At 46.4% G+C, this 26,315-nt stretch overlaps 1 protein-coding gene across 1 annotated transcript in view; it reads right to left on the bottom strand.

Moving 5' to 3' along the window:
• Positions 1-26,315, bottom strand: part of EBF4 (EBF family member 4) — a 266,432-nt gene that overhangs the window by 10,130 nt on the left and 229,987 nt on the right. Inside the window, exons 12-13 of the mRNA XM_069745037.1 lie at positions 6,820-6,885; positions 3,245-3,422 (exon numbers count right to left, since the gene is read on the bottom strand). Coding sequence (XP_069601138.1) covers positions 3,245-3,422; positions 6,820-6,885 — 244 coding nt within the window. The remainder of the gene's footprint in view (positions 1-3,244; positions 3,423-6,819; positions 6,886-26,315) is intronic.

Here is a 26,315-nt window from a genome sequence, read left to right as displayed (position 1 = left end):
TCTTCAGGAATAGCTAGTTTCTCAGGCTGTGACGAGGCGCCTAGGTTCTGGTCAGGAGCGCTCCGCGGCTACCTTTAGTGTGGTTCGATAGGATCAGGAATTGCGGTCTGCAGAGTTCCCACGTCTCAGAGCTTGTTCTATTATTTTGGGTGTTTGTCAGATCACTGTATGTGTTCTGACCGCTATGTCCATTGTGATTCTGAATTGCCATTCATGACAGTTTAGTGATGGTAAATGTCAAATCTGTGTTCCCTTTTATGGTGCCTTGCCTGTAGTTCCATAGAGTCTCTTTTTATGGAGCCATGGTGTCCTGGCTTTAATTTTGTAGAGTCTTTTCATTTTGTTTTTGAAGAAGGATTGCAATCCACTTTTACACCCACATCTGTGGTTCAGGTCATCATTCACCAGTCGGGGGAGGTGGGATGAGATTAACTCTTAATATTTGAGTATAATCAATTTGTACAGATTTTACTCCTCTGTTTTTCAACTCCACAAACTACAGGGTCCCATACAATGGTCAATCAACATATTATCAAACATCGATTGTTCAATGACCCTGCTTCCAGTCCTCCAAAGATATTAAAACTGTAACTGTAGGAGCTGATATAAGAGGTAAACAGCAGTCATTCAACAATACACAAGCATCAATTTCCAGAGACAACATCCAGACTCATATGACCGCAGTCTATGGTTCTTGACCCACAGAAGAAAAATACATAAATTCAGCAGTTAACGTTCAGACAATAGCCTAAATCTCCTGGCCTATTGAAATTATATATTGGGCATAATTAAGATCGAATGCTGTGTCATCACATTGCTCCCGCATCTTAATTAACCAGACGTTATAGAATTCCAATCATCCTTCCCCTAGTGCTCGGTCTCTCCTGGGTAACTCCTCACGTAATGGACGAGAACAGACTCGCATCCATTGCAACTACATATGGTTTCTGAATCAAATCTGATTGAGTGTCGGTGACCCGGTATTCAATCCGTAGAAGCTGGCACAGCTCCTATAATTGCCATTTTTTATTGCAGGTATACATCCACTCTGGTCTTGTTCGCAAGGCCGAGTTGATGGTGTTGGACATGGTGGCGTCTGAAACCTGCTGTGTATGCCTCACCTATGGTCTTCTCGGTCTGTCTATATGTCTCCTTAGTTGTGGAGCCCTTGGAAAGTGTCTACGAACACCAGTCCCCTGCTGCTCTCTCGGATCTGCTGGGCTAAGTAGTATCCCACCGCTGCCACTAAATGTGGAGACAAGAGGGTCAGTGGCTGCTCTTGTTGACTGGTTTGAAACCGCATGGACCAGGGCTCATCCCACTGGAATGCCAGCACACCTTTCCCGTGGGCAGAATACTACTCAGACAACACAGGGTGAGGGTAAAACAGTTGCAATACTTTATTGAACCAATAGACAGTAACATATAGAACAATCCCAGCAACTACCCAATGTGGTACAGAGTCAAATTATTCCACTGAGTCGCCTGTAGTAGAGCATCTGCGACTTCGGGGGCCAACTATCCCCACCAGTGGCACACCGCTGTGGCAGGCAACCACAGAGAGGAGGTAATGACAAGCTTAGGAAGCTGAACTGACAGACCATTGAGGCCTGTGGCCAGAGGATCACAACCTGGCTTCTCGAATGTCTCCATGGGGTCAGGTGACCGGTGTGTCCCAATCCTAGCTTTCCCAAATGCATCCATGGGTCAGGTGACCGGAGGGTACAACCTGGCTTCTCTGAACTTCTCCATGGTGCCAAGTGTACGGTGGGTTCCAATCCTGGCTTCCCCAAATGTATCCATGGGTTCATATATCTTGATATCGTGTTAGCCAGTAGATAGAAAAATATGTAGAATTGAGAGTCCTCAGTGGTTGATACCTTTTAATGGCTAACTGAAAAAATGGTAACAAATTGCAAGCTTTCTAGACTACAGAGGTCTCTTCATCAGGCAAAGACGAAAACAAATTCTGAAGAATCACATATTTATGCACAACATAGCACAGAGAAGAAAAAAGACAATGTCTCCCAAATCATAACATTATGGACATGAAATTACTTGTGTTAAAAAGTAGCTTCAAATCTTAGAGAGACAGAAGAGTCTGGGAATATAAACTGATGACGACCTTTGACAGACTTAATGCAGGAATGAATGTGTCTCACGGATTTATGTCTTTTTACATCAACTAAGGAACTTGCCCCTCAGACTATGAGGGGTCATCACAACAGAGACCCTAATCAGAAGACAATAAAACAATCCTTATCTGGCCCAATATTTATGGACATAACTGTTTATCACTCATGGTAATTCTGCTTCATGTCACCTGTCTCATCCATGGTTTCCCCCCCTTTTTTTTTTCTATACTATGTTGTGCATAAATATGTGATTCTTCAGAATTTGTTTTAGTCTTTGCCTGATGAAGAGACCTGTGTAGTCTCGAAAGCTGCAATTTGTTACCATCTTTTCAGTTAGCCATTAAAAGGTATCAACCACTGAGGACTCTCAATTCTAAATATTTTTCCATGGGTTCAGTGATGGTCAATGGAGCAAATCTGTATTCCTCCAATGTCCCTTAAGCTGACATCCTATAGAATGTCAAATCTTTATTCCCGTTGATGGTGCCTTGGTTGAAGTTCTGTAGAGTCTCTCTGTATGGAGCCATGATGTCCTGGCTGTAATTTTGTAGAGTCTTTTCCCTTTTGTTTTTGCATAATGATTGCAATCCTTTTTTACACCCCCATCTGAGGTTCAGGTCATCATCCACAGGTCAGGGGGGAGGTGGGATGAGATTAACTCTCATTGTTTAAGTATATAATCAATCTGCATAGTTTGTCCTCCACTGTTTTACAGGTCAACAAGCTACATGGACTTATACAATGGTTACACATATTAGCAAATATCGATTGTTCAATGATCCTGCGTCCCTGTCCTCCAAAGACAGTAACACAATAACTGTAAATGCTGATATAAGAGGTAAACAACAGCCATTCAAAAATTCACAAACATCAGTCCATTTCCTGGGTCAACATTTAGATTTATATGACAACAGTCTATGGTTTCTTGACCCACTAAAGAAAAACACAAATTCTATAGTGAACATTCAGGCAATGGTCTATGTCTCCTGGTCTACTGAAATTACATGTCTGGCATAAGTAAAATTAAATGAGGTGTCGTCACATACTGCAATTTCAATGTATCGTCATCAATGTGTCGATATAGGATTTAGCTCCACGGTTTTCTTTACCTTGATCAGAAGTCTGGGAAGATTCGGTAATATTGATGGCCAGTTGACTTCCAAACGAGTTGATGCCCATCATGCCAGTATGGGGGTGGTTGGCTGTTAGTGAGGAGAGCTGGTTGGAGTTTCGGGGTACGCTATACAGGGCTTCAGCAATGTCTGCTGCTCTTTTTAGAATAATATCCTAGGGGAATAAAAAAGGTCCGATGTTAATTGTGTATCATTAGGTCAGAGGTTTACACCTAGATAGATTACAACTGCTCAATGATGGTCAAAAATGGACGCCTAAAGAAGAAGAAAATCAGGGTACTCATTGGACTTCAGGATACATCTGGCCATATTAGGTGGATGTGCATAGATCCTAAAAATCTGGATGGAACCGACTGATAAATAATGTCTATAGGTCCAACTGACTGTCAATCAACATCTAAAGTCTTCCCCAAGGAGTAAGTTGCACAAGTGATAATTGGAAATACAATTAAACTCATAGAAAAAACATGGGTGCCATGTGGAACAAAACCTAAAAATGTAAATAAGTCCTTATATTCCCCCATGAAAAAATGTAAATGGATATAGTAAATGTGTAATCCTGAATACCATCCAGAAGCAAAAAAAATTGGAGTTCATGCACAATTTATTAAAGATACAAAATGTTTTATTGAATGACATAACATTTACAATAAAATACCAATATTTGTAAAAAAGAACATAGTTGTAGCACTTAGGATCCAAGGCATATAAAAAGTAAATAACTGCCACCGTGGTAATGTAAAGAGGCATAATACAGCAAAATATAATCACATAAAAAACCCATTACAGCTTAATACAGTGTAATGATCATGCTTGTATATTAGTGCATAATCAAATAAACCAATTTATCTGGGAGAAAATCTCCCTAAGGTGCCATAGTGACAAGGTACTGTATAAAAGCTTAATGCTTACCCATGGTGCAAGTGAAGAATGCCCTGGAGCCCAGCACCCTGTGACGCGCGTTTCGCGTTTGCTTTGTCACAAAAGGACCTTTTATATTGGTTTACTAGCTGAAGAGCCCGGCGTTGCCTGGGCATAGTAAATAACTGTGGTTAGTTATAGCACCTCACTTCTCTTATTTTCCCCCTCACTCCTCTCATTCCCCCCTAACACTTGTCTTTTCGACCTCACATCTGTCATTTTCCGATCACTCCACTATTTTCCCTCGCTCCTCTCATTTTGCACTCACACCTTTTCATTTTCACCTCACACCCCTCATTTTCCCCTCAGTATATACATGTTTGTCATCTCCCTTATATATAGTATACACCTGTATGTCATCTCCTGTATATAGTATATGCTTGTATGTCATCTCCCCTGTATATATTATATACCTGCTGTGTCATCTCCCCTGTATATAGTATATACCTGTATGTCATCTTCTATATATAGTATATACCTGTATGTCATCTCCTTCTATATATAGTATATACCTGTATGTCATCTCCTCCTGTATATAGTATATATCTGTGTCATCTCCTCCTGTATATAGTATATATCTGTGTCATCTCCTCCTGTATATATATACCTGTATGTAATCTTCTATATATAGCATATACCTGTATGTCATCTCCTACTGTATATAGTATATACCTGTAGGTCATCTGCTCCTGTATATAGTATATACCTGTGTGTCATCTCCTCCTGTATATAGTATATACCTGTATGTCATCTCCTCCTGTATATAGTATGTACCTGTATGTCATCTCCTCCTCTATATAGTATATACCTGTGTGTCATCTCTCCTGTATATAGTATATATCTGTGTCATCTCCTCCTGTATATAGTATATACCTGTGTGTCATCTCCCCTGTATATACTATATACCTGTATGTCATCTCCTCCTCTATATAGTATATACCTGTGTGTCATCTCTCCTGTATATAGTATATATCTGTGTGTCATCTCCTGTATATAGTATATACCTGTGTGTCATCTCCTCCTGTATATAGTATATATCTGTGTGTCATCTCCCCTGTATATAGTATATACCTGTGTCATCTCCTCCTGTATTAGACCTCGTTCACACTTTATTTGCTCAGTTATTTTACCTCAGTATTTGTAAGATAAATTGGCAGCCTGATAAATCCCCAGCCAACAGGAAGCCCTCCCCTTGGCAGTATATATTAGCTCACACATACACATAATAGACAGGTCATGTGACTGACAGCTGCCGTATTTCCTATATGGTACATTTGTTGCTCTTGTAGTTTGTCTGCTTATTAATCAGATTTTTATTTTTGAAGGATAATACCAGACTTGTGTGTGTTTTAGGGCGAGTTTCGTTTGTCAAGTTGTGTGTGTTGAGTTGCGTGTGGCGACATGCATGTAGCGACTTTTGTGAGATGAGTTTTGTATGGCAACATGCGTGTAGCAACTTTTTGTGTGTCGAGTTGCATGTGACAGGTTAGTATAGCAAGTTGTGTGCAGCAAGTTTTGTACATGGCGAGTTTTGCGCATGGCGCGTTTTATGTGTGGTGCCTTTTGAGTATGTGCAAGTTTTGTGTGAGGCAACTTTTGCATGTGTTGCAACTTTTGTGCATGTGGCAATTTTTCCGCGTGTGCAAGTTTTGCGTGTGGCGAGTTTTCCATGAGGTGAGTTTTGCACGTGTGGCGAGTTTTGCGTGAGCCTAGTTTTTGCATGTGGCGAGTTTTGCGCGTGGCGAGTTTTGAGCGGCGACTTTTGTCTTTCGACTTTTATGTGGCGAGGTTGGTGTATGTGTGGTGAAATGTGTGCTGATGGTGGTATATGTGTTCAAGCACGTGGTAGTGTGTGGCGCATTTTGTGTGTGGTAAGTATCCCATGTCGGGGCCCCACCTTAGCAACTGTACGGTATATACTCTTTGGCGCCATCGCTCTCATTCTTTAAGTCCCCCTTGTTCACATCTGGCAGCTGTCAATTTGCCTCCAACACTTTTCCTTTCACTTTTTTCCCCATTATGTAGATAGGGGCAAAATTGTTTGGTGAATTGGAACGCGCGGGGTTAAAATTTCACCTCATAACATAGCCTATGAGGCTCTCGGGGTCCAGACGTGTGACTGTGCAAAATTTTGTGGCTGCAGCTGCGACGGTGCAGATGCCAATCCCGGACACACACACACACACACACACACACATTCAGCTTTATATATTAGATTTGATTGTGCACTAATATACAAGCATGATCATTACACTATATGAAGCTCTAAGGGTTTTTTATGTGATTATATTTAGCTGTATAATGCCTCTTTACATTACCACGGTGGTAGTTATTTACTTTTTATATGCCTTGGATCCTAAGTGCTACAACTAGGGTCATATGTTCTTTTTTTTACAAATATTGGTATTTTATTGTAAATGTTATGTCATTCAATAAAACATTGTGTGCTTTTTATAAATTGTGTATGAACTCCAATTTTTTTTTTCTTTCTGGACAAGTGATAATTGGCAGCAATTTAATTTCTTCTTAGCTTGAACCAGATGATTGTGACCACTGATGGGGAACAAACTGTGCCCTTGAGTAAAAAAGACCCATAATGCTTTCACTCAATCACAGATACACAGATTTACCTGGTTATTGTGCGGCATTCCGTATAATGCTTCCACCAGGTCGGCTGCTCTCTTCAACAAGACCTCCTGAAGACAGTAAAGTGATGGTGATTAACATGGCTTTAGTTAAAAAACAACTGGAAAGTTAAAAAGCAATAGACCTTGATCTACAGAGTGACCTCAGAGAGGGACCCATTGTATCTCAACCTGCTTGTAGACCTCAAAGTGGGACCAGCAGATCTTACGATCTGTATGGTGACCTCACCTCAAGTGGGCACCAATAGACCTTGATCTACAGAGTGACCTCAGAGCGGGGACCCATTGTATCTCAACCTGCTTGTAGACCTCAAAGTGGGACCAGCAGATCTTACGATCTGTATGGTGACCTCACCTCAAGTGGGCACCAATAGACCTTGATCTACAGAGTGACCTCAGAGAGAGACCCATTGCATCTCAACCTGCTTGCAGACCTCAGAGTGGGACCAGCAGATCTTAAGATCTGTATGGTGACCTCACCTCAAGTGGGCACCAATAGACCTTGATCTACAGAGTGACCTCAGAGTGGGGACCCATTGTATCTCAACCGCTTGTAGACCTCAGAGTGGGAGAGGCAGATCTTAGTATGTTGACCTCACATGGGGACCAATAGACCTTGATCTACAGAGTGACCTCAGAGCAGGGACCCATTGTATCTCAATCTGCTTGTAGACCTCAAAGTGGGACCAGTAGATCTTAAGATCTGTATGGTGACCTCACCTCAGGTGGGCACCAATAGACCTTGATCTACAGAGTGACCTCAGAGTGGGGACCCATTGTATCTCAACCTGCTTGTAGACCTCAGAGTGGGACAGGCAGATCTTAGTATGTTGACCTCACATGGGGACCAATAGACCTTGATCTACAGAGTGACCTCAGAGAGGGACCCATTGTATCTCAACCTGCTTGTAGACCTCAGAGTGGGACCAGCAGATGTTAGTATGGTGACCTCACATGGGCACCCACAGACCATTATCTACACAATGACCTCAGAGTAGGGACCAATTTTATCTCAACCTGCTTGTAGACCTCAGACTGGGAACCAGCAGATTTTAATCTTCTGGGGCGACCGCAGAGTGGGGACCCAGTTTATCTCAACCCACTTATAGACCTCAGGGTGAAGACCAGTAGAACTTCATCTACAGATTAAATGATCACTGTTTCAAAAAACCTTGAATAAATCAAAAATTCAGTCTTCGTAATATATTTTAAAATAGAAATATGCTGCTTTCTCCTCTTACACACCTCTTCTCTTTCTCTCAGACTCGTCATCTATTCTAAAAACAAAATGCTAAAATCTGCCCTTCTTAAGACAACATGGACTGACAGCTTACTGAGGTATCGGATTAGAACTGACTTTCTAGTAAGCGTTTTATTTTAACCCAATGCTGGATTCACACCTACACTGCTCCGTACTGCTGCATAATGTCCTGCATGCTGCTGAACCTTGTAAGTGTTTATCTCACTCTAGTGCTGATTTCTCTGGTACACTGCTCAATACTGCTGTAGAATGTTCTGCCATGCTGTTGCACCTGGTAAATATTTATGTCATTCTACTGCTGAATTCTCAGGCTACACTGCTCAGTACTGTTGTAAAATATTCTCCATGCTGATGCACCTGATGTTTATCTCACTCTAGTACTGAATTCTCAGCTACACTGCTTAGTATTGCTGTATAATGTCTTCCAAGTTGCTGTACCTGGTAAATGTTTATCTCACTCTAGTGCTGAATTCTCAGCTACACTGCTAAGTACTGCTGTAAAATGCTCTCCATACTGCTGCACCTGGTATTTATCTCACTCTAGTGCTGAATTCTCAGGCTACACTGCTCAGTACTGCTGTAAAATATTCTCCATGCTGATGCACCTGATGTTTATCTCACTCTAGTACTGAATTCTCAGCTACACTGCTTAGTATCGCTGTATAATGTCTTCCAAGTTGCTGTACCTGGTAAATGCTTATCTCACTCTAGTGCTGAATTCTCAGCTACACTGTCCAGTACTTCTTTAGAATGTCCTCTGCTGCTGCTTCTGAACATGTGCTGCATAAAGACAGGAGAGCAGAAATCCCTCATGTCAAGGGATAATGTATATTGGACATCATACAAGGTAGCTTCCACCCACTAGCTCACAAACAAGGGAAAAAGAGAGAGCTTGCAGAGGTGAAAACTGTATGAATGCTGTATGATAGCAGGGACAATGGTATTCCTCATCTACATGACTATGGCAGTTTATTCTGAACCATCACCTGGAACGACAGGTGAGCTTTAATGTTTGATATATAGACTGACCACAGAGTTGGACTGGTGAATCTCAAACTTACCTAGTTGGGTCACCGGGCTATTCTCCTGGCTTATTTACAGGAATGGGGGGAACCATCTAATAACCGGTTTGTGGTTGAGTGTGCCGATACCAGGAGGCGATGAGCATGTGTGTGATGTGACCTCAACAAAGGCCATAAGGAAAGTTGTGTTGGATCTATCACCCTCCCCATAATCATGTCATATTTCTAGGTTCACTAATGTTTGTTGGTTCCTAAATTAATCATGAGCCCCGGAAGGACCCTTCAAAGATCTACAATCATGACAATGGCAATGACTCGGATTTCATTTACTGTTCTAAAGGGAAATTCATCCTCCACTCGACAAGTCATAAAGACCATTTGTCATTCATGTCCAACTCCGAAGATACAATAAGGCAGAGTTTTCCATTAATGAGTCATTCAATCAAAAAAATCCACATGTTGGAAGTTGTGATTCTGTTCAGGTGAATCCCCCTGAATTCCACCCATCGGCTGGTGGCCCAAAAACTTCTACTTTCCTGGGTGTCTTCATTTGTACTTTCGATCTCTGATCACAAGTTTGAAGCCAACTGCTGCTTCCTCAGATCCATCTACATCCTGCCGTGTTTATTTCATTACCCTTCTTTAAGTACTTCAGTTTTCCTTCCCACCCCCCGGCCCTCACTCATTGTCTTCTCCACTTGCGCATAAGACGATACATTAGTCTTCCATTACTTCTTCCGTCTCAGTCCTATCAATCGAAGATCACACCAAGGATGAGCTCGAAGCCTCAATCAGCCGCTAATTGTATTCATCAATGTCCGCAGGGACCAGGGTGCGGCGCCTTCACTTAGGGCCCAATCTACTTAGTAACCACTTCTTTGATGGTCATAATGTAAAAAGTGGATTATGTGTAACGTGAAATTATTGACCCCCAGAGTGATTATCCTGGAACAGGAGATGTAAAGCACCGCTGTAATGTCTATTCCAAGTCGTTCTTGCGAATAAACTCCACAGTCCCTATTCCACCCTGGTGTACATCGGCATAGTAGACATCTCCAGATTGTCTCATATGATCTTTCAGATCCTGCAAACTCCCTGATGGGGGAAGCCCTGAGACAAGGACTCTGTATTTAGCTGGGACAGGGGTCTGTTTCCTCCATATCCTCCCCCTGATCCGCAGTTGGACCTGGGACACTCCACACATACCCGATGAAAACCGAACTTGTATCCATTATGCCCCACAGCTAGGGGAATAATCACTTGGTGGCCTAGTAAATAATGTTCTGGGGGGGACAGTATGAATCTACCATCACCCTAGTCATCCCACAGTGTCCTGAAGTATCTTGGCCTCCTCACTGATGTAATTTACTTCCCCCAGGTCACATTCCTTCATGGTAACATTACATTTTGTGTAATACTCACCACTGACGGGGGAGTAGTCGGCATGTTGAGATTGCTCTGTTCCCTCTCCGATCCTTGGCTTCGAGTAATGACATTGGCCCAGTGGCACATCAACCCTCCTAGGTTGTTTCCCAGCAACACAGCTACTGTTAGGTGCCGCACAACTCCTACATCCACCATTCCACCACTGTGACCCCAGTCTAAATGAAGTCGGGCCCTCCGAATGTTCAGAAATTCTCCTCCGGCTACCCTGACTAACTTCTGGCAGCCGGGAACAATACACTGGTCTGGTACTAGATGTTCTTTGATCAATGTAACAGAGGCCCGGGAGTCATGGAGCCTCGTAGCCTCCACACCCTGTACTCAGACCGGCTGCAGATGCTGGTTCATGGTCGCTGAGGTGTCCCACCTAGTCTGGGACACTTGTCCTTGTACCAAATATTCCTCTTCCGGTCAGCACAGTGGGATCCTCTCTCTCCCACCTTTCCAGCCTCATTGTAGCACAGTTTTCACCGGTTGGGGACGTGGATGATGTGGGCTAGTGGACGTGGCATTCCCTGGCAAAGTGTCCCATGTGTCCACAGTTATGGCAGCTTATCCCCCCTCATCCTGATGTGGGCTGTACTAGGGGCATGGGAAACATCCACCTTTTTGTGCAGTTCGAAATCCCTGCAGATTCTCCTCTCGCCAGTCCATGGGTTTCCCTGGCCTCCATGTAAGCACCTGTTCCTGACTCGCTGGGGATGTCCTTTCCCATAGCCTTAGTCGATTAGCAAACCAATCATCAGCCAATCTTGCAGCCTCATCCAGGCTGAGTTGTTTTCTATCCGCCACCCATTCTTTTAGGTCACCTGGGAGCTTGGACATAAATTGTTCCAGCATGAATATATCAAAGACAGGTTTTGCTTCCTGAGCCCCCAGTCCTTTTATCCACCGAGTGCATGCCGTATGTTGTGTTGGAAAACTCCTGATGTGTCCCGGGCTTGTCAGTCTCCCGAAACCTCCTGAGGTAGGTTTCAGGCGTGATGGCATACCTCTGTAGTAATGCGTTGTGAACGGTAGAGTAACATCTCTGATCCCCAGAAGACAAGTTATTAAAAGCTTCTCTTGCTTTTCCGGTCAGGCCAACGCTAAAATATCTGGGCCATTCACTGACTGATACCTCATGCAGCACGCAGAGGTTCTCAAATAACCAGTGATGTTCCTCAATATCCGAGGTGTCCTCATTGAACTGTGGTATATCCTGGTACCTTAAAGATGGGGGACCATCTCTCCTGTTATCCACAGTTGTCTGTATGGGGCTGGTGGGGGTACTGTTACATGCACGCCCAAATTGTTCCTAACCACTGCTGCCCGCTCTATCTCCGTGGCCCGGTCTCTTAACGTGTCGAGCATCGGTCTTAACTGAGTCGGTCAATCGTCTGCCATCTGGATGACAGCCCTGGGCTGTGGTCACTCCACGTCAGAACTGACCTCCATTTCTGAACTGAGCGCCTCCTGTGGGTGTTCATGGTCCCAGTCATTGTATTAGGGTTGCCCGGTTGTCCTCCGGGAACCACTCTTATCACTCAGAGCAGGAGGAGGAGGTGAGCTTTGACATCACCTATTGTGAATGGTGGGTCCTGTGTTATCTACTGTATATTGAGGTGTTATTAGTCATTGTACAGGAGGAGGAGGTGAGCTGTGACATCACCTATTGTGAATGGTGGATTCTGTGTTATCTACTGTATATAGAGGTGTTATTAGTCATTGTACAGGAGGAGGAGGTGAGCTGTGACATCACCTATTTATGTCACGGTTCACGGGGAGGATACCTTTTTTATCCCCACCACTCACACCAGTTTGTCATGAACCGGGGGTGTTTCGTTGCCTCTGGTTCTTTCTGAAGGGGATTTATCTATGTCCCACTTCCCAAATCTAGTTTGGAAATTGTAGCTCTCTGGCGCCCCCCTTACCCTAAGGTCAGACCGGGTACTGCACCTAGGATAATTAGTTGCCAGAAAGGCTGCCTTACTTTGTACTGGCTAATGGGCACACTGCAGCGAGGGCACTATAACTACTCCCACTCAGGCGGGAACAATAATTATCAATGCCACCGGTCGCTACAAAGCCTCCCAAATGCACAGGACAAATTCCGCTGCCATCAGCTCCGATTTCTTAATTATTAATGGGTCATGCCCCAACCCAGATTAGTAGCGTAATTCACTTCAGAGGACATGACAGTTCGTTATAGAGCAAGGAGAGACAAGCTAGTATTTTTATTTTTTACTCCAAAAACCGGTAGGCAGTGTTTACAGAAGTATAAAAAGGTATTATGAAAGTAGACAAGTCGTATGCACAGTACAATTACAAATAAAATGGGATAAAAGTTGAAAAGAACACTTGCATTTCATCAGATCATCTCATGGCTGACCGTGTGCTGTGGGGGATGGGCGACACATCTACATACATATCACACATCTGTATAGCAGCTAGACCCCAGACAAAAGACACACTCACAACTCAGCAGGGTTGAGATATGCCCTCTCGTCGTGACATCACTGAGTGGGCTGAGTTATGAAATGCACTCCTCGTTTCTCATAGTTATGACAAACCATTTTTTTTACATAGCTTGCTGTATGAACCTCGTATACAGACGACACAATGATCAGGAGGTGCACCAAGTCGGGGGGATTCATTTAAGTGTAAACACAGCGTATTTACACTACCCGCTTACAGAGAAACCCGATTCTTGCACTCGTTGGGTTTAGCTTCTAGCGATTTCAGGGGGTTATGGATCTCTCGATGGACATCCGGAATATGTAATCCTTATATCTCTAGCCCTGATCGGTGCCATTATGCCTAGTTTTACAAAAGAATCCCATACTTTCTGTACCAGTTTTAGCCAGTATCAGGTGGGAGGGGGGAATGAGAAGTGTAGGGAGACTTGCTTTCGCAGCTCAAAGCCAAAATAATTATTGAGGGAGGGGGGAAATGAGGGGTTAGGATTCCAGCCTTGTGTGGGCAGACACAGGAAACTGCAGCTGAGAGTTCTGTATGCGTAACTGCAGTAATCAGAACTTCCTATTTCCTGACATGTGATATCACCTATTATGAATGGTGGATGCTGTGTCAGCTACTGTATATAGACGTGTTATCAGTCATTGTACAGGAGGAGGAGGTGAGCTGTGACATCACCTATTATGAATAATGGATGCTGTGTCATCTACTGTATATAGAGGTGTTATCAGTCATTGTACAGGAGGAGGAGGTGAGCTGTGACATCACCTATTGTGAATGGTGGATCTTGTGTTATCTCCTGTATATAGAGGAGTTATCAGTCATTGTACAGAAGGAGGTGAGCTGTGACATCACCTATTGTGAATGGTGGATCCTGTGTTATCTAATGTATATAGAGGTGTTATCAGTCATTGTACAGGATGAGGAGGTGAGCTGTGACATCACCTTTTGTGAATGGTGGATCCAGTGTTATCTACTGTATATAGAGGTATTATCAGTCATTGTACAGAAGGAGGAGGTGAGCTGTGACATCACTTATTGTGAATGGTGGATCCTGTGTTATCTAATGTATATAGAGATGTTATCAGTCATTGTACAGGAGGAGGAGGTGAGCTGTGATATCACCAATTGTGAATGGTGGATCCTGTGTTATCTACTGTATATAGAGGTGTTATCAGTCATTGTACAGGAGGAGGAGGTGAGCTGTGACATCACCTATTGTGGATGGTGGATCCTGTGTTATCTACTGTATATAGAGGTGTTATCAGTCATTGTACAGGAGGAGGAGGAGGTGAGCTGTGACATCACCTATTGTGAATGGTGGATTCTGTGTCATCTACTGTATATAGAGGTGTTATCAGTCATTGTACAGGAGGAGGTGAGCTGTGACATCACCTATTGTGAATGGTGGATTCTGTGTTATCTACTGTATATAGAGGTGTTATCAGTCACTGTACAGGAGGAGGAGGTGAGCTGTGACATCACCTATTGTGAATGGTGGATCCTGTGTTATCCGCTGTATATAGAGGTGTTATCAGTCATTGTACAGGAGGAGGAGGTGAGCTGTGATATCACCTATTGTGAATGGTGGATCCTGTGTTACCTACTGTATATAGAGGTGTTATCAGTCATCGTACAGGAGGAGGAGGTGAGCTGTGACATCACCTATTATGAATGGTGGATCCTGTGTTATCTACTGTGTATAGGGGTGTTATCAGTCATTGTACAGGAGGAGGAGGTGAGCTGTGACATCACCTTTTATGAATGGTGGATCCTGTGTTATCTACTGTATATAGAGGTGTTATCTGTCATTGTACAGGAGGAGGAGGTGAGCTGTGACATCACCTATTGTGAATGGTGGATCCTGTGTTATGTACTGTATATAGAGGTGTTATCTGTCATTGTACAGGAGGAGGAGGTGAGCTGTGACATCACCTATTGTGAATGGTGGATCCTGTGTTATCTACTGTATATAGAGGTGTTATCTGTCATTGTACAGGAGGAGGAGGTGAGCTGTGACATCACCTATTGTGAATGGTGGATCCTGTGTTATCTACTGTATATAGAGGTGTTATCTGTCATTGTACAGGAGGAGGAGGTGAGCTGTGACATCACCTATTGTGAATGGTGGATCCTGTGTTATCTACTGTATATAGAGGTGTTATCTGTCATTGTACAGGAGGAGGAGGTGAGCTGTGACATCACCTATTGTGAATGGTGGATCCCGTGCGGTCAGTGTAGTGACAGAATACTGATGTCCGGGGCAGGAGTTGTAACATGATAGCAATGACTGTATACTTGTTGGATCAGCAGAGGGATGATGGATGATGGATGGCAGAGGTACTTCAGTATTGGGCCCTCTGGGACCTGGCACGGCCCTGACAACCTTACAGGTAATATCCACGGCCCAGGAATCACTCATTATAGTGACTACCAATAATGACTCCACCGAGGACGATACATGGATGTTATTCAGAATGCAACACATGGAGCGTACAGGGAGGTTAGGGGGTCTCAGACGCAGCCTCGGGGCCCGACAATCCTCACAAATGCTATATAGTGCTGCTGCTCTGGAGACATTACTGGGGCCCCTTATGGCTTCTTGCTTCAGGCTCTCTGTATCCTTAGTAAATAGCACAATTTAATGGTCTTGTCCAGCACACCGGGTGTTAAATGCTGGAGGACGAGGGGGGTTTTGTTGCCATCTCCGTGCTCCCAGCATTTATCATTGTTAGGGACCTGTCCCACTTCATTCCCTGGGACTCCTCTCTCCAGTCACTTCTCATCACAAAGCAGAAATCTCACAGCTTTAACCCCTGCTGTGCTGCAGAGAAAGACATGGCCGCAGGTCCAGGCAGTGGCGCCAGAATATGACCACAGAGCCCAGGCATCAGTGTATGACCACAGAGCCCAGGCATCAGTGTATGACCACAGAGCCAGACATCGGTGTATGACCACAGAGCCAGACATCGGTGTATGACCACAGACCCAGACATCGGTGTATGACCACAGAGCCCAGACATCAGTGTATGACCACAGAGCCAGACATCGGTGTATGACCACAGAGCCAGACATCGGTGTATGACCACAGAGCCAGACATCGGTGTATGACCACAGAGCCAGACATCGGTGTATGACCACAGAGCCCAGACATCGGTGTATGACCACAGAGCCCAGACATCAGTGTATGACCACAGAGCCAGACATCGGTGTATGACCACAGAGCCCAGACATCGGTGTATGACCACAGAGCCCAGACATCGGTGTATGACCACAGAGCCAGACATCGGTGTATGACCACAGAGCCAGACATCGGTGTATGACCACAGAGCCCAGACATCGGTGTATGACCACAGAGCCCAGACATCGGTGTATGACCACAGAGCCAGACATCGGTGTATGACCACAGAGCCCAGACATCAGTGTATGACCACAGAGCCCAGACATCGGTGTATGACCACAGAGCCAGACATCGGTGTATGACCACAGAGCCAGACATCGGTGTATGACCACAGAGCCAGACATCGGTGTATGACCACAGAGCCAGACATCGGTGTATGACCACAGAGCCCAGACATCGGTGTATGACCACAGACCCAGACATCGGTGTATGACCACAGAGCCCAGACATCGGTGTATGACCACAGAGCCCAGACATCGGTGTATGACCACAGAGCCCAGACATCGGTGTATGACCACAGAGCCAGACATCGGTGTATGACCACAGAGCCAGACATCGGTGTATGACCACAGAGCCCAGACATCGGTGTATGACCACAGAGCCAGAAATCGGTGTATGACCACAGAGCCAGACATCGGTGTATGACCACAGAGCCCAGACATCGGTGTATGACCACAGACCCAGACATCGGTGTATGACCACAGAGCCAGACATCGGTGTATGACCACACAGACCCAGACATCGGTGTATGACCACAGAGCCCAGACATCGGTGTATGACCACAGACCCAGACATCGGTGTATGACCACAGAGCCAGACATCGGTGTATGACCACAGACCCAGACATCGGTGTATGACCACAGAGCCAGACATCGGTGTATGACCACAGAGCCAGACATCGGTGTATGACCACAGAGCCAGACATCGGTGTATGACCACAGAGCCCAGACATCGGTGTATGACCACAGAGCCAGACATCGGTGTATGACCACAGAGCCCAGACATCGGTGTATGACCACAGAGCCAGACATCAGGGTATGACCACAGACCCAGACATCGGTGTATGACCACAGAGCCCAGACATCGGTGTATGACCACAGACCCAGACATCGGTGTATGACCACAGAGCCCAGACATCGGTGTATGACCACAGAGCCCAGACATCGGTGTATGACCACAGAGCCAGAAATCGGTGTATGACCACAGAGCCAGACATCGGTGTATGACCACAGAGCCCAGACATCGGTGTATGACCACAGACCCAGACATCGGTGTATGACCACAGAGCCAGACATCGGTGTATGACCACACAGACCCAGACATCGGTGTATGACCACAGAGCCCAGACATCGGTGTATGACCACAGACCCAGACATCGGTGTATGACCACAGAGCCAGACATCGGTGTATGACCACAGACCCAGACATCGGTGTATGACCACAGAGCCAGACATCGGTGTATGACCACAGAGCCCAGACATCGGTGTATAACCACAGACCCAGACATCGGTGTATGACCACAGACCCAGACATCGGTGTATGACCACAGAGCCCAGACATCGGTGTATGACCACAGAGCCCAGACATCGGTGTATGACCACAGAGCCCAGACATCGGTGTATGACCACAGAGCCCAGACATCGGTGTATGACCACAGAGCCCAGACATCGGTGTATGACCACAGAGCCAGACATCGGTGTATGACCACAGAGCCAGACATCGGTGTATGACCACAGACCCAGACATCAGTGTATGACCACAGAGCCCAGACATCAGTGTATGACCACAGAGCCCAGACATCAGTGTATGACCACAGACCCAGACATCAGTGTATGACCACAGAGCCCAGACATCGGTGTATGACCACAGAGCCCAGACATCAGTGTATGACCACAGAGCCAGACATCAGGGTATGACCACAGAGCCAGACATCGGTGTATGACCACAGAGCCCAGACATCGGTGTATGACCACAGACCCAGACATCAGTGTATGACCACAGAGCCCAGACATCGGTGTATGACCACAGAGCCCAGACATCGGTGTATGACCACAGACCCAGACATCGGTGTATGACCACAGAGCCCAGACATCGGTGTATGACCACAGAGCCAGACATCGGTGTATGACCACAGAGCCCAGACATCGGTGTATGACCACAGAGCCAGACATCGGTGTATGACCACAGAGCCAGACATCGGTGTATGACCACAGAGCCAGACATCGGTGTATGACCACAGAGCCAGACATCGGTGTATGACCACAGAGCCAGACATCGGTGTATGACCACAGAGCCAGACATCGGTGTATGACCACAGACCCAGACATCGGTGTATGACCACAGAGCCCAGACATCGGTGTATGACCACAGAGCCCAGACATCGGTGTATGACCACAGAGCCCAGACATCGGTGTATGACCACAGAGCCAGACATCGGTGTATGACCACAGAGCCAGACATCGGTGTATGACCACAGAGCCCAGACATCGGTGTATGACCACAGAGCCAGACATCGGTGTATGACCACAGAGCCAGACATCGGTGTATGACCACAGAGCCAGACATCGGTGTATGACCACAGAGCCAGACATCGGTGTATGACCACAGAGCCAGACATCGGTGTATGACCACAGAGCCAGAAATCGGTGTATGACCACAGACCCAGGCATCATTGTATGACCACAGAGCCCAGACATCAGTGTATGACCACAGACCCAGGCATTGGTGTATGACCACAGACCCAGACATCAGTGTATGATCACAGACCCAGACATCAGTGTATGACCACAGACCCAGGCATCGGTGTATGACCACAGAGCCCAGGCATCGGTGTATGACCACAGAGCCCAGACATCGGTGTATGACCACAGAGCCAGGCATCGGTGTATGACCACAGAGCCCAGACATCGGTGTATGACCACAGAGCCAGACATCGGTGTATGACCACAGAGCCAGACATCGGTGTATGACCACAGAGCCAGACATCGGTGTATGACCACAGAGCCAGACATCGGTGTATGACCACAGAGCCCAGACATCGGTGTATGACCACAGAGCCCAGACATCGGTGTATGACCACAGAGCCAGAAATCGGTGTATGACCACAGACCCAGGCATCATTGTATGACCACAGAGCCCAGACATCAGTGTATGACCACAGACCCAGGCATTGGTGTATGACCACAGACCCAGACATCAGTGTATGATCACAGACCCAGACATCAGTGTATGACCACAGAGCCCAGACATCAGTGTATGACCACAGAGCCAGACATCGGTGTATGACCACAGAGCCAGACATCGGTGTATGACCACAGAGCCCAGACATCGGTGTATGACCACAGAGCCCAGACATCGGTGTATGACCACAGAGCCCAGACATCAGTGTATGACCACAGAGCCCAGACATCAGTGTATGACCACAGAGCCAGACATCGGTGTATGACCACAGAGCCAGACATCGGTGTATGACCACAGACCCAGGCATCGGTGTATGACCACAGAGCCCAGGCATCGGTGTATGACCACAGAGCCCAGACATCGGTGTATGACCACAGAGCCAGGCATCGGTGTATGACCACAGAGCCCAGACATCGGTGTATGACCACAGAGCCCAGGTATAATATAATAATAATAATCTTTATTTATATAGCGCCAACATATTCCGCAGCGCTTTACAGTTTAACAGTTTCAAACACAACAGTCATAAGTAACAACATTAACAATACAATAATTAAAGCACAATAAGCCGCCCCTGCTGGTGAGAGCTTACAATCTACAATGAGGAGGGGGAGATACAAAGTACAGGTGTGTATTTACAATGATGTATTTACAATGAGGGTCCGGCCATCTTCAGGGGGTGGGGAATAGATGGGGATAGTGAATGGGCTACACACACACACAAACATAACATAACTTTGATTAGGGAACGTGATAGGCCGCTCTGAACAAATGAGTTTTGAGCGAGCGCCTAAAACTATGCAAGTTGTGGATGGTCCTAATATCTTGGGGTAGAGCATTCCAGAGGATTGGCGCAGCACGGGAGAAGTCTTGGAGTCGGGAGTGGGAGGTACGGATTAGTGCAGAGGTTAGTCGGATGTCATTTGCAGAGCGCAGCGGCCGGTTAGGTCGATAGACAGAAATGAGGGAGGAGATGTAAGGGGGCCGCACTGTGGAGAGCTTTGTGGGTGAGAACAAGTACTTTGAATTTTATCCTGTAATGAATGAGCAGCCAGTGTAACGACTGGCGAAGAGCGGACACGTCCGAGTAACGATTAGCCAGATGGACGACCCTGGCTGCTGCATTAAGGATGGACTGGAGAGGGGAAAGTCGCGTGAGGGGGAGGACAATTAATAGAGCGTTGCAGTAGTCCAGGCGGGAGTAGATCAGGGCGACGGTGAGGGTTTTTGTTGTTTCCATGGTGAGAAAAGGGCGGATTCTAGAGATGTTCTTTAGGTGTAAGCGGCACGAGATTGTATATGGGAGGTGAAGGAGAGATCGGAGTCAAACATAACACCCAGACAGCGCGCCTGCTGCCGGGGTGTTATTATGGTGCCACCCACGGAGAGGGAAATGTCAGATTTAGGGAGGTTGGTAGACGGCGGGAGCAGAAGAAGTTCAGTTTTGGAGAGGTTGAGTTTCAGATAGAGAGCGGACATGATGTTAGAGACTGCGGACAGACAGTCAGTGACGTTCTGTAGTACAGCGGGGGTAAGGTCAGGGGATGACGTGTATAGTTGTGTGTCATCAGCGTAAAGATGGTACTGAAAGCCAAATCTGCTGATGGTCTGTCCAATTGGGGCCGTGTAGAGGGAGAAGAGAAGGGGGCCAAGGACTGAGCCCTGAGGTACCCCGACAGCGAGAGGAAGAGGAGATGAAGTGGAGCCAGAGAACAGAACACTGAAGGAGCGGTCAGAAAGATAGGAGGAGAACCAGGAGAGAGCAGTGTCATTAATGCCTAGTGACTGGAGCCTAGTAAGAGAGGGAGAGGGTGGTCAACAGTGTCGAAAGCTGCAGAAAGATCGAGAAGAATGAGCAGAGAGAGGTCACCGTTACATTTTGCTGTCAGACAGCAAACACAGCCCACGCAGAATATAGCAGCCACACAGTATATAACACAGGCGACGTAGTATATAACACAGGCCACGTAATATATAGCACAGCCCACGCAGTATAGAGCAGCCACGTAGTATATAGCACAGCCCACGCAGTATAAAGCAGCCACGTAGTATAACAGTGGCTGTTTTGCCGCGACCAATCAGCGACTTGGATTTCCATGACAGACAGAGGCCGCGACCAATGAATATCCGTGACAGAAAGAAGGAAAGACAGAAAAACAGAAGTGACCCTTAGACAATTATATAGTAGATTTGGTTTTGCCCGTGTTGTAGAGATTAGTGTGACTCATTAATGGAGTCTGTGGACAGGAGTCTTCTATAAAGGTGACTATGTAAGACAGCGGTCTATAATGCAGGTAACGAGTTGATTAGGAGTCTAACTGGTCTGTAGGAGCCAGAACTCTTAATGGTTTGTAGGGGATCAAATACTTATTTCCCCCACTGTAACTCTTAAAAGGAAATCTCCACTTCAATGGCACCATGGGATCAGACATGGAGAATCTGGCAGGATACTTCTAGAATGTTCTATTTGACTTCCCTTTTAGAAGTTTGTTGTAGGCCCAATGAAGCGTGCAGTGTATAGTAGTATAACCCTATTGTGACACTTGCACATGGTCCTGATGCACATGGTGTGGAGGCTGGCTGTATGGGGTGCACTAGGGTCGGTCCGAGGTATCACCAGAGCCCCAGACCATTCTGCTGTGACCAGTGGAGAGACACAAATCAATGTTTTTCTGGCTTGGTCTTGTCACCGTTTGATGAATAGCTCCAATTAGGAAGCTGCTTTAAGCTGTCATTCCTGATCAGACGACCTCATATCCCACAGGAAGCTGCACCAGGCTGGAGACATCACTGATCATGGTGAGCACAGACGACACGACAAAGGAGGGTGACAAGACATGACAGTGTGATGTGTGCGAAGAACAGAAGACCACATTGGAGAAGAGCAAGACATTACCGGCAAGGGCAGAAACAATGATAGAGCTGAAGAGACATCAACAGTGAAATCGGGATCAGTCAATCAGAGCAGGAGCGAGACATCAACAGCGAGAGCAGAAATGGCCAATGATCAAAACCGGAGCAAGAAATCAACACCAACAGCAACAGCGAGAACAGCCGATGATCAGAACCGGAGCACAAGATCAACACCAACAGCAAGAACAGCCGATGATCAGAACTGGAGCAGTAAATCAACATCTACAGCTGGAGCGAGAGCAGCAATGATCAGAACCGAAGCAGCAAATCAACATCTACAGAGAGAGCAAAACAGCCGATGATCAGAACTGGAGCACAAGATCAACACCAACAGCGAGAACAAGAACAGCCGATGATCAGAACCGGAGCACAAGATCAACACCAACAGCAACAGCGAGAACAGCCAATGATCAGAACCGGAGCACAAGATCAACACCAACAGCGAGAGCAAGAACGGCTAATGATTAGAACCGGAGCAGCAAATTAACATCAACAGCTAGAGCAAGAATGGCTGATGATCAGAACCAGAGCACAAGATCAACACCAACAGCGAGAGCAGGAACGGTTGATGACTAGCCGGAGCAGCAAATCAACATTAACAGCTAGAGCAAGAACGGTTGATGATCAGGACCAGAGCACAAGATCAACACCAACAGCGAGAGCAGGAACGGTCGACTATCAGAACCAGAGCACAAGATCAACACCAACAGCGAGAGCAAGAATGGCTGATGATCAGAACCAGAGCACAAGATCAACACCAACAGCGAGAGCAGGAACTGTCGCCGATCAGAAACGGAGCAGCAAATCACCATCGACAGCAAGAGCAAGATGATCAGAACCAGAGCCACAACACTGTGGGGAAAAGGGGTGTTGACAGGTGCCCAAGACTGCTAGCCAAACTCGCATAGACCAGGGATCGTCCCGCCTAACCCCCGCTCTCCTATTAAACATGGGCATAATGCTACTCAGACAACACAGGGTTAGGGTAAAAGTGTGGCAATACTTTATTGAACCAAGACACCCAATAGAAAACAGAACAATCCCAGAAATTACCCCCAAGATGGTACACATTACAAGGTCTCACCCTTCCGCTGACTCGCCGGGATAATGGTAGATGTTACGTCAGAGCTCCCAGGGTCGCTATTCCACCCGTGATACACACACAGAGAAGAGATATCGACAAGCATAGGGAGATGACCGAGAACTGTCCATAGAGTCCGTACAAGGTCCAAAGCCAGTTAACACGTCAGAGCTCCCAGGGTCGCTATTCCATCGGTGATACACACACAGAGAAGAGGTAACGATAAGCATAGGGAGATGACAGATATCATTCCATAGAGTCCGTGCAAGGTCCAAAGCCAGTTGACACAAAAGTCACCACTTGGCTTATCCAACCATCTCCATGGAACCAGGAGACCAGTGGGTCCCAAAACCTGGCTTTCTCCAAACATATCCATGGTTCAGAGATGGTCACTGGATCAGATCTGTGTCCTTCCAACCGGAGCCGAAAACCCCTAGGTTGTTTCATATAGAATCATAGATCCGTGTCCCTCGTGATGGTGCCATGATGAATTGGCTGCAGTCCTGTTTCTCGTCCGTTGGGCGTTTTGCAGAATATCCGGCTGAAAGCTCTGTCTTAATGTGATCTGCTCTCTGAGTCTTTTTATACCGAAGCCTGTAGGCTATTTTTAGAATTACCCAGTGTCCTTCAGTCCCCCTCACAGCCTTTCCATATTTACCTTCAAAGTTAACAAACTGGTTATAGAATACAATAAACAATCAGCATATCAGCACACAGTAAACAAAGATAAACACACTATGTACAAGTCGCTATTACAGACTTACACAGTATATTATAGTATATCAGTTTTCCAGTCTGTCTTCTTGACCCACCAGACATAAGCACTTAAATCCACAAGCCATTATACAGATAAAAAGTCAGTTCTTCTTGGTTTGCAAAAACATAGTTGTCTGGGTAATTAAGATATACTCTGGTTTCTTCACAAACACCAACAGCAAGAGCGAGAACCGCTGATGATCAGAACCGGAGCAGCAAATAAACATCAACAGCGAGAGCAAGAACGGCCGATGATCAGAACCAGAGCACAAGATCAACATCAACAGCGAGAGCAAGAAGGGCCGATGATCAGAACCGAAGCAGCAAATCAACATCAACAGCAAGAGCGATAACTTCCAATGATAAGAATCAGCGCAGCAAATCAACGCCAACAGCGAGAGCGAGAACAGCCAATGATCAGAACCAGAGCAGCAAATTAACATCAACAGCAAGAGAAAAAACGACCAACGATCAGAACCGAAGCAGCAAATCAACACCAACAGCAAGTGTGAGAACAGCAGATGATCAGAACTGGAGCAGCAAACCAACATCAACAGCGATGACGAGAACAGCCAATGATCAGAACTGGAGCAGCAAACCAACATCAACAGCGATGACGAGAACAGCCAATGATCAGAACTGGAGCAGCAAACCAACATCAACAGCGAGAGCGAGAACAGCCGATGATCAGAACTGGAGCACAAAACCAACATCAACAGCGATGGCAAGAACAGCCGATGATCAGAACCGGAGCAGCAAATCAACACCAACAGCAAGTGTGAGAACAGCAGATGATCAGAACTGGAGCAGAAAACCAACATCAACAGCGATGACGAGAACAGCCAATGATCAGAACTGGAGCAACAAACCAACATCAACAGCGAGAGCGAGAACAGGCGATGATCAGAACTGGAGCAGAAAACCGACATCAACAGCGATGGCGAGAACAGCAATGATCAGAACTGGAGCAGCAAATCAACATCGACAGCGAGAGCAGGAACGGCCGATGATCAGAACCAGAGCAGCAAATCAACATCGACAGCACCAATAGGGAGAGCAGAAACGGCCAATGATCAGAACTGAAGCAAGAAATCAACATCAATAATGAGAGCAGGACCGGCTCATGATCAGAACCAGAGCGAGAGACCAATAGAGAGAGCAGGAATGGCCGATGATCAGAACTGGAGCCAGAGATCAACATCAACAGCGAAAGCGGTAATAACAGATGATCAGATTCAGAGAGAGAGAGAGAGAGATCAACAGTGTGAGCGGGATCGGCCGCTAATCAAAGCCAGAGCGAGAGATCAACAGCAAAACTTGCAACAGCCAATGATCAAAATAGGAGGGAAAGATCAACAACGAGAGCGGGAATAACCAATGATCACATCTGGAGTGAGAGGTCAACAGCGCGAGCAGGAATGGCTGATAATCAGAAACAGAGTGAGAGATCAACGGCAAAAGTTGGAACAGCTGATGATCAGAGCCGGAGCACGGGATCGGCTGCAGGGACGGCATATGATCAGAGCTGGAGAAAGGGATCGGGAGCAGGGACGGCATATGATGAGAGCTGGAGGAAGTGATAGGGTGCAGGGACGGCATATGATGAGAGCTGGAGCGGAGCAAGTGATCAGGAGCAGGGACGGAATATGATCAGAGCCAGAGCAAGGGATCGGGAGCAGGGACGGCATATGATCAGAGCAAGAGCAAGGGATCGGGAGCAGGGACGGCATATGATCAGAGCTGGAGCAAGTGATCGGCTGCAGGGACGGCATATGATCAGAGCTGGAGAAAGGGATCGGGAGCAGGGACGGCATATGATGAGAGCTGGAGCAAGTGATAGGGTGCAGGGACGGCATATGATGAGAGCTGGAGCGGAGAAAGTGATCAGGAGGAGGGACGGAATATGATCAGCGCCAGAGCAAGGGATCGGGAGCAGGGACGGCATATGACCAGAGCAAGAGCAAGGGATCGGGAGCAGGGACGGCATATGATCAGAGCTGGAGAAAGGGATAGGGTGCAGGGACGGCATATGATCAGAGCTGGAGCAAGTGATAGGGTGCAGGGACGGCATATGATCAGAGCCAGAGCAAGGGATTGGAAGCAGGGACGGCATATGATCAGAGCTGGAGCGGAGCAAGTGATCAGGAGCAGGGACGGAATATGACCAGAGCAAGAGCAAGGGATCGG

This window comes from Ranitomeya imitator, chromosome 1, assembly GCF_032444005.1.
Source record: "Ranitomeya imitator isolate aRanImi1 chromosome 1, aRanImi1.pri, whole genome shotgun sequence".
NCBI classification, from domain to species: domain Eukaryota; kingdom Metazoa; phylum Chordata; class Amphibia; order Anura; family Dendrobatidae; genus Ranitomeya; species Ranitomeya imitator.
This window is presented reverse-complemented; position numbering and strand designations above follow the sequence as displayed.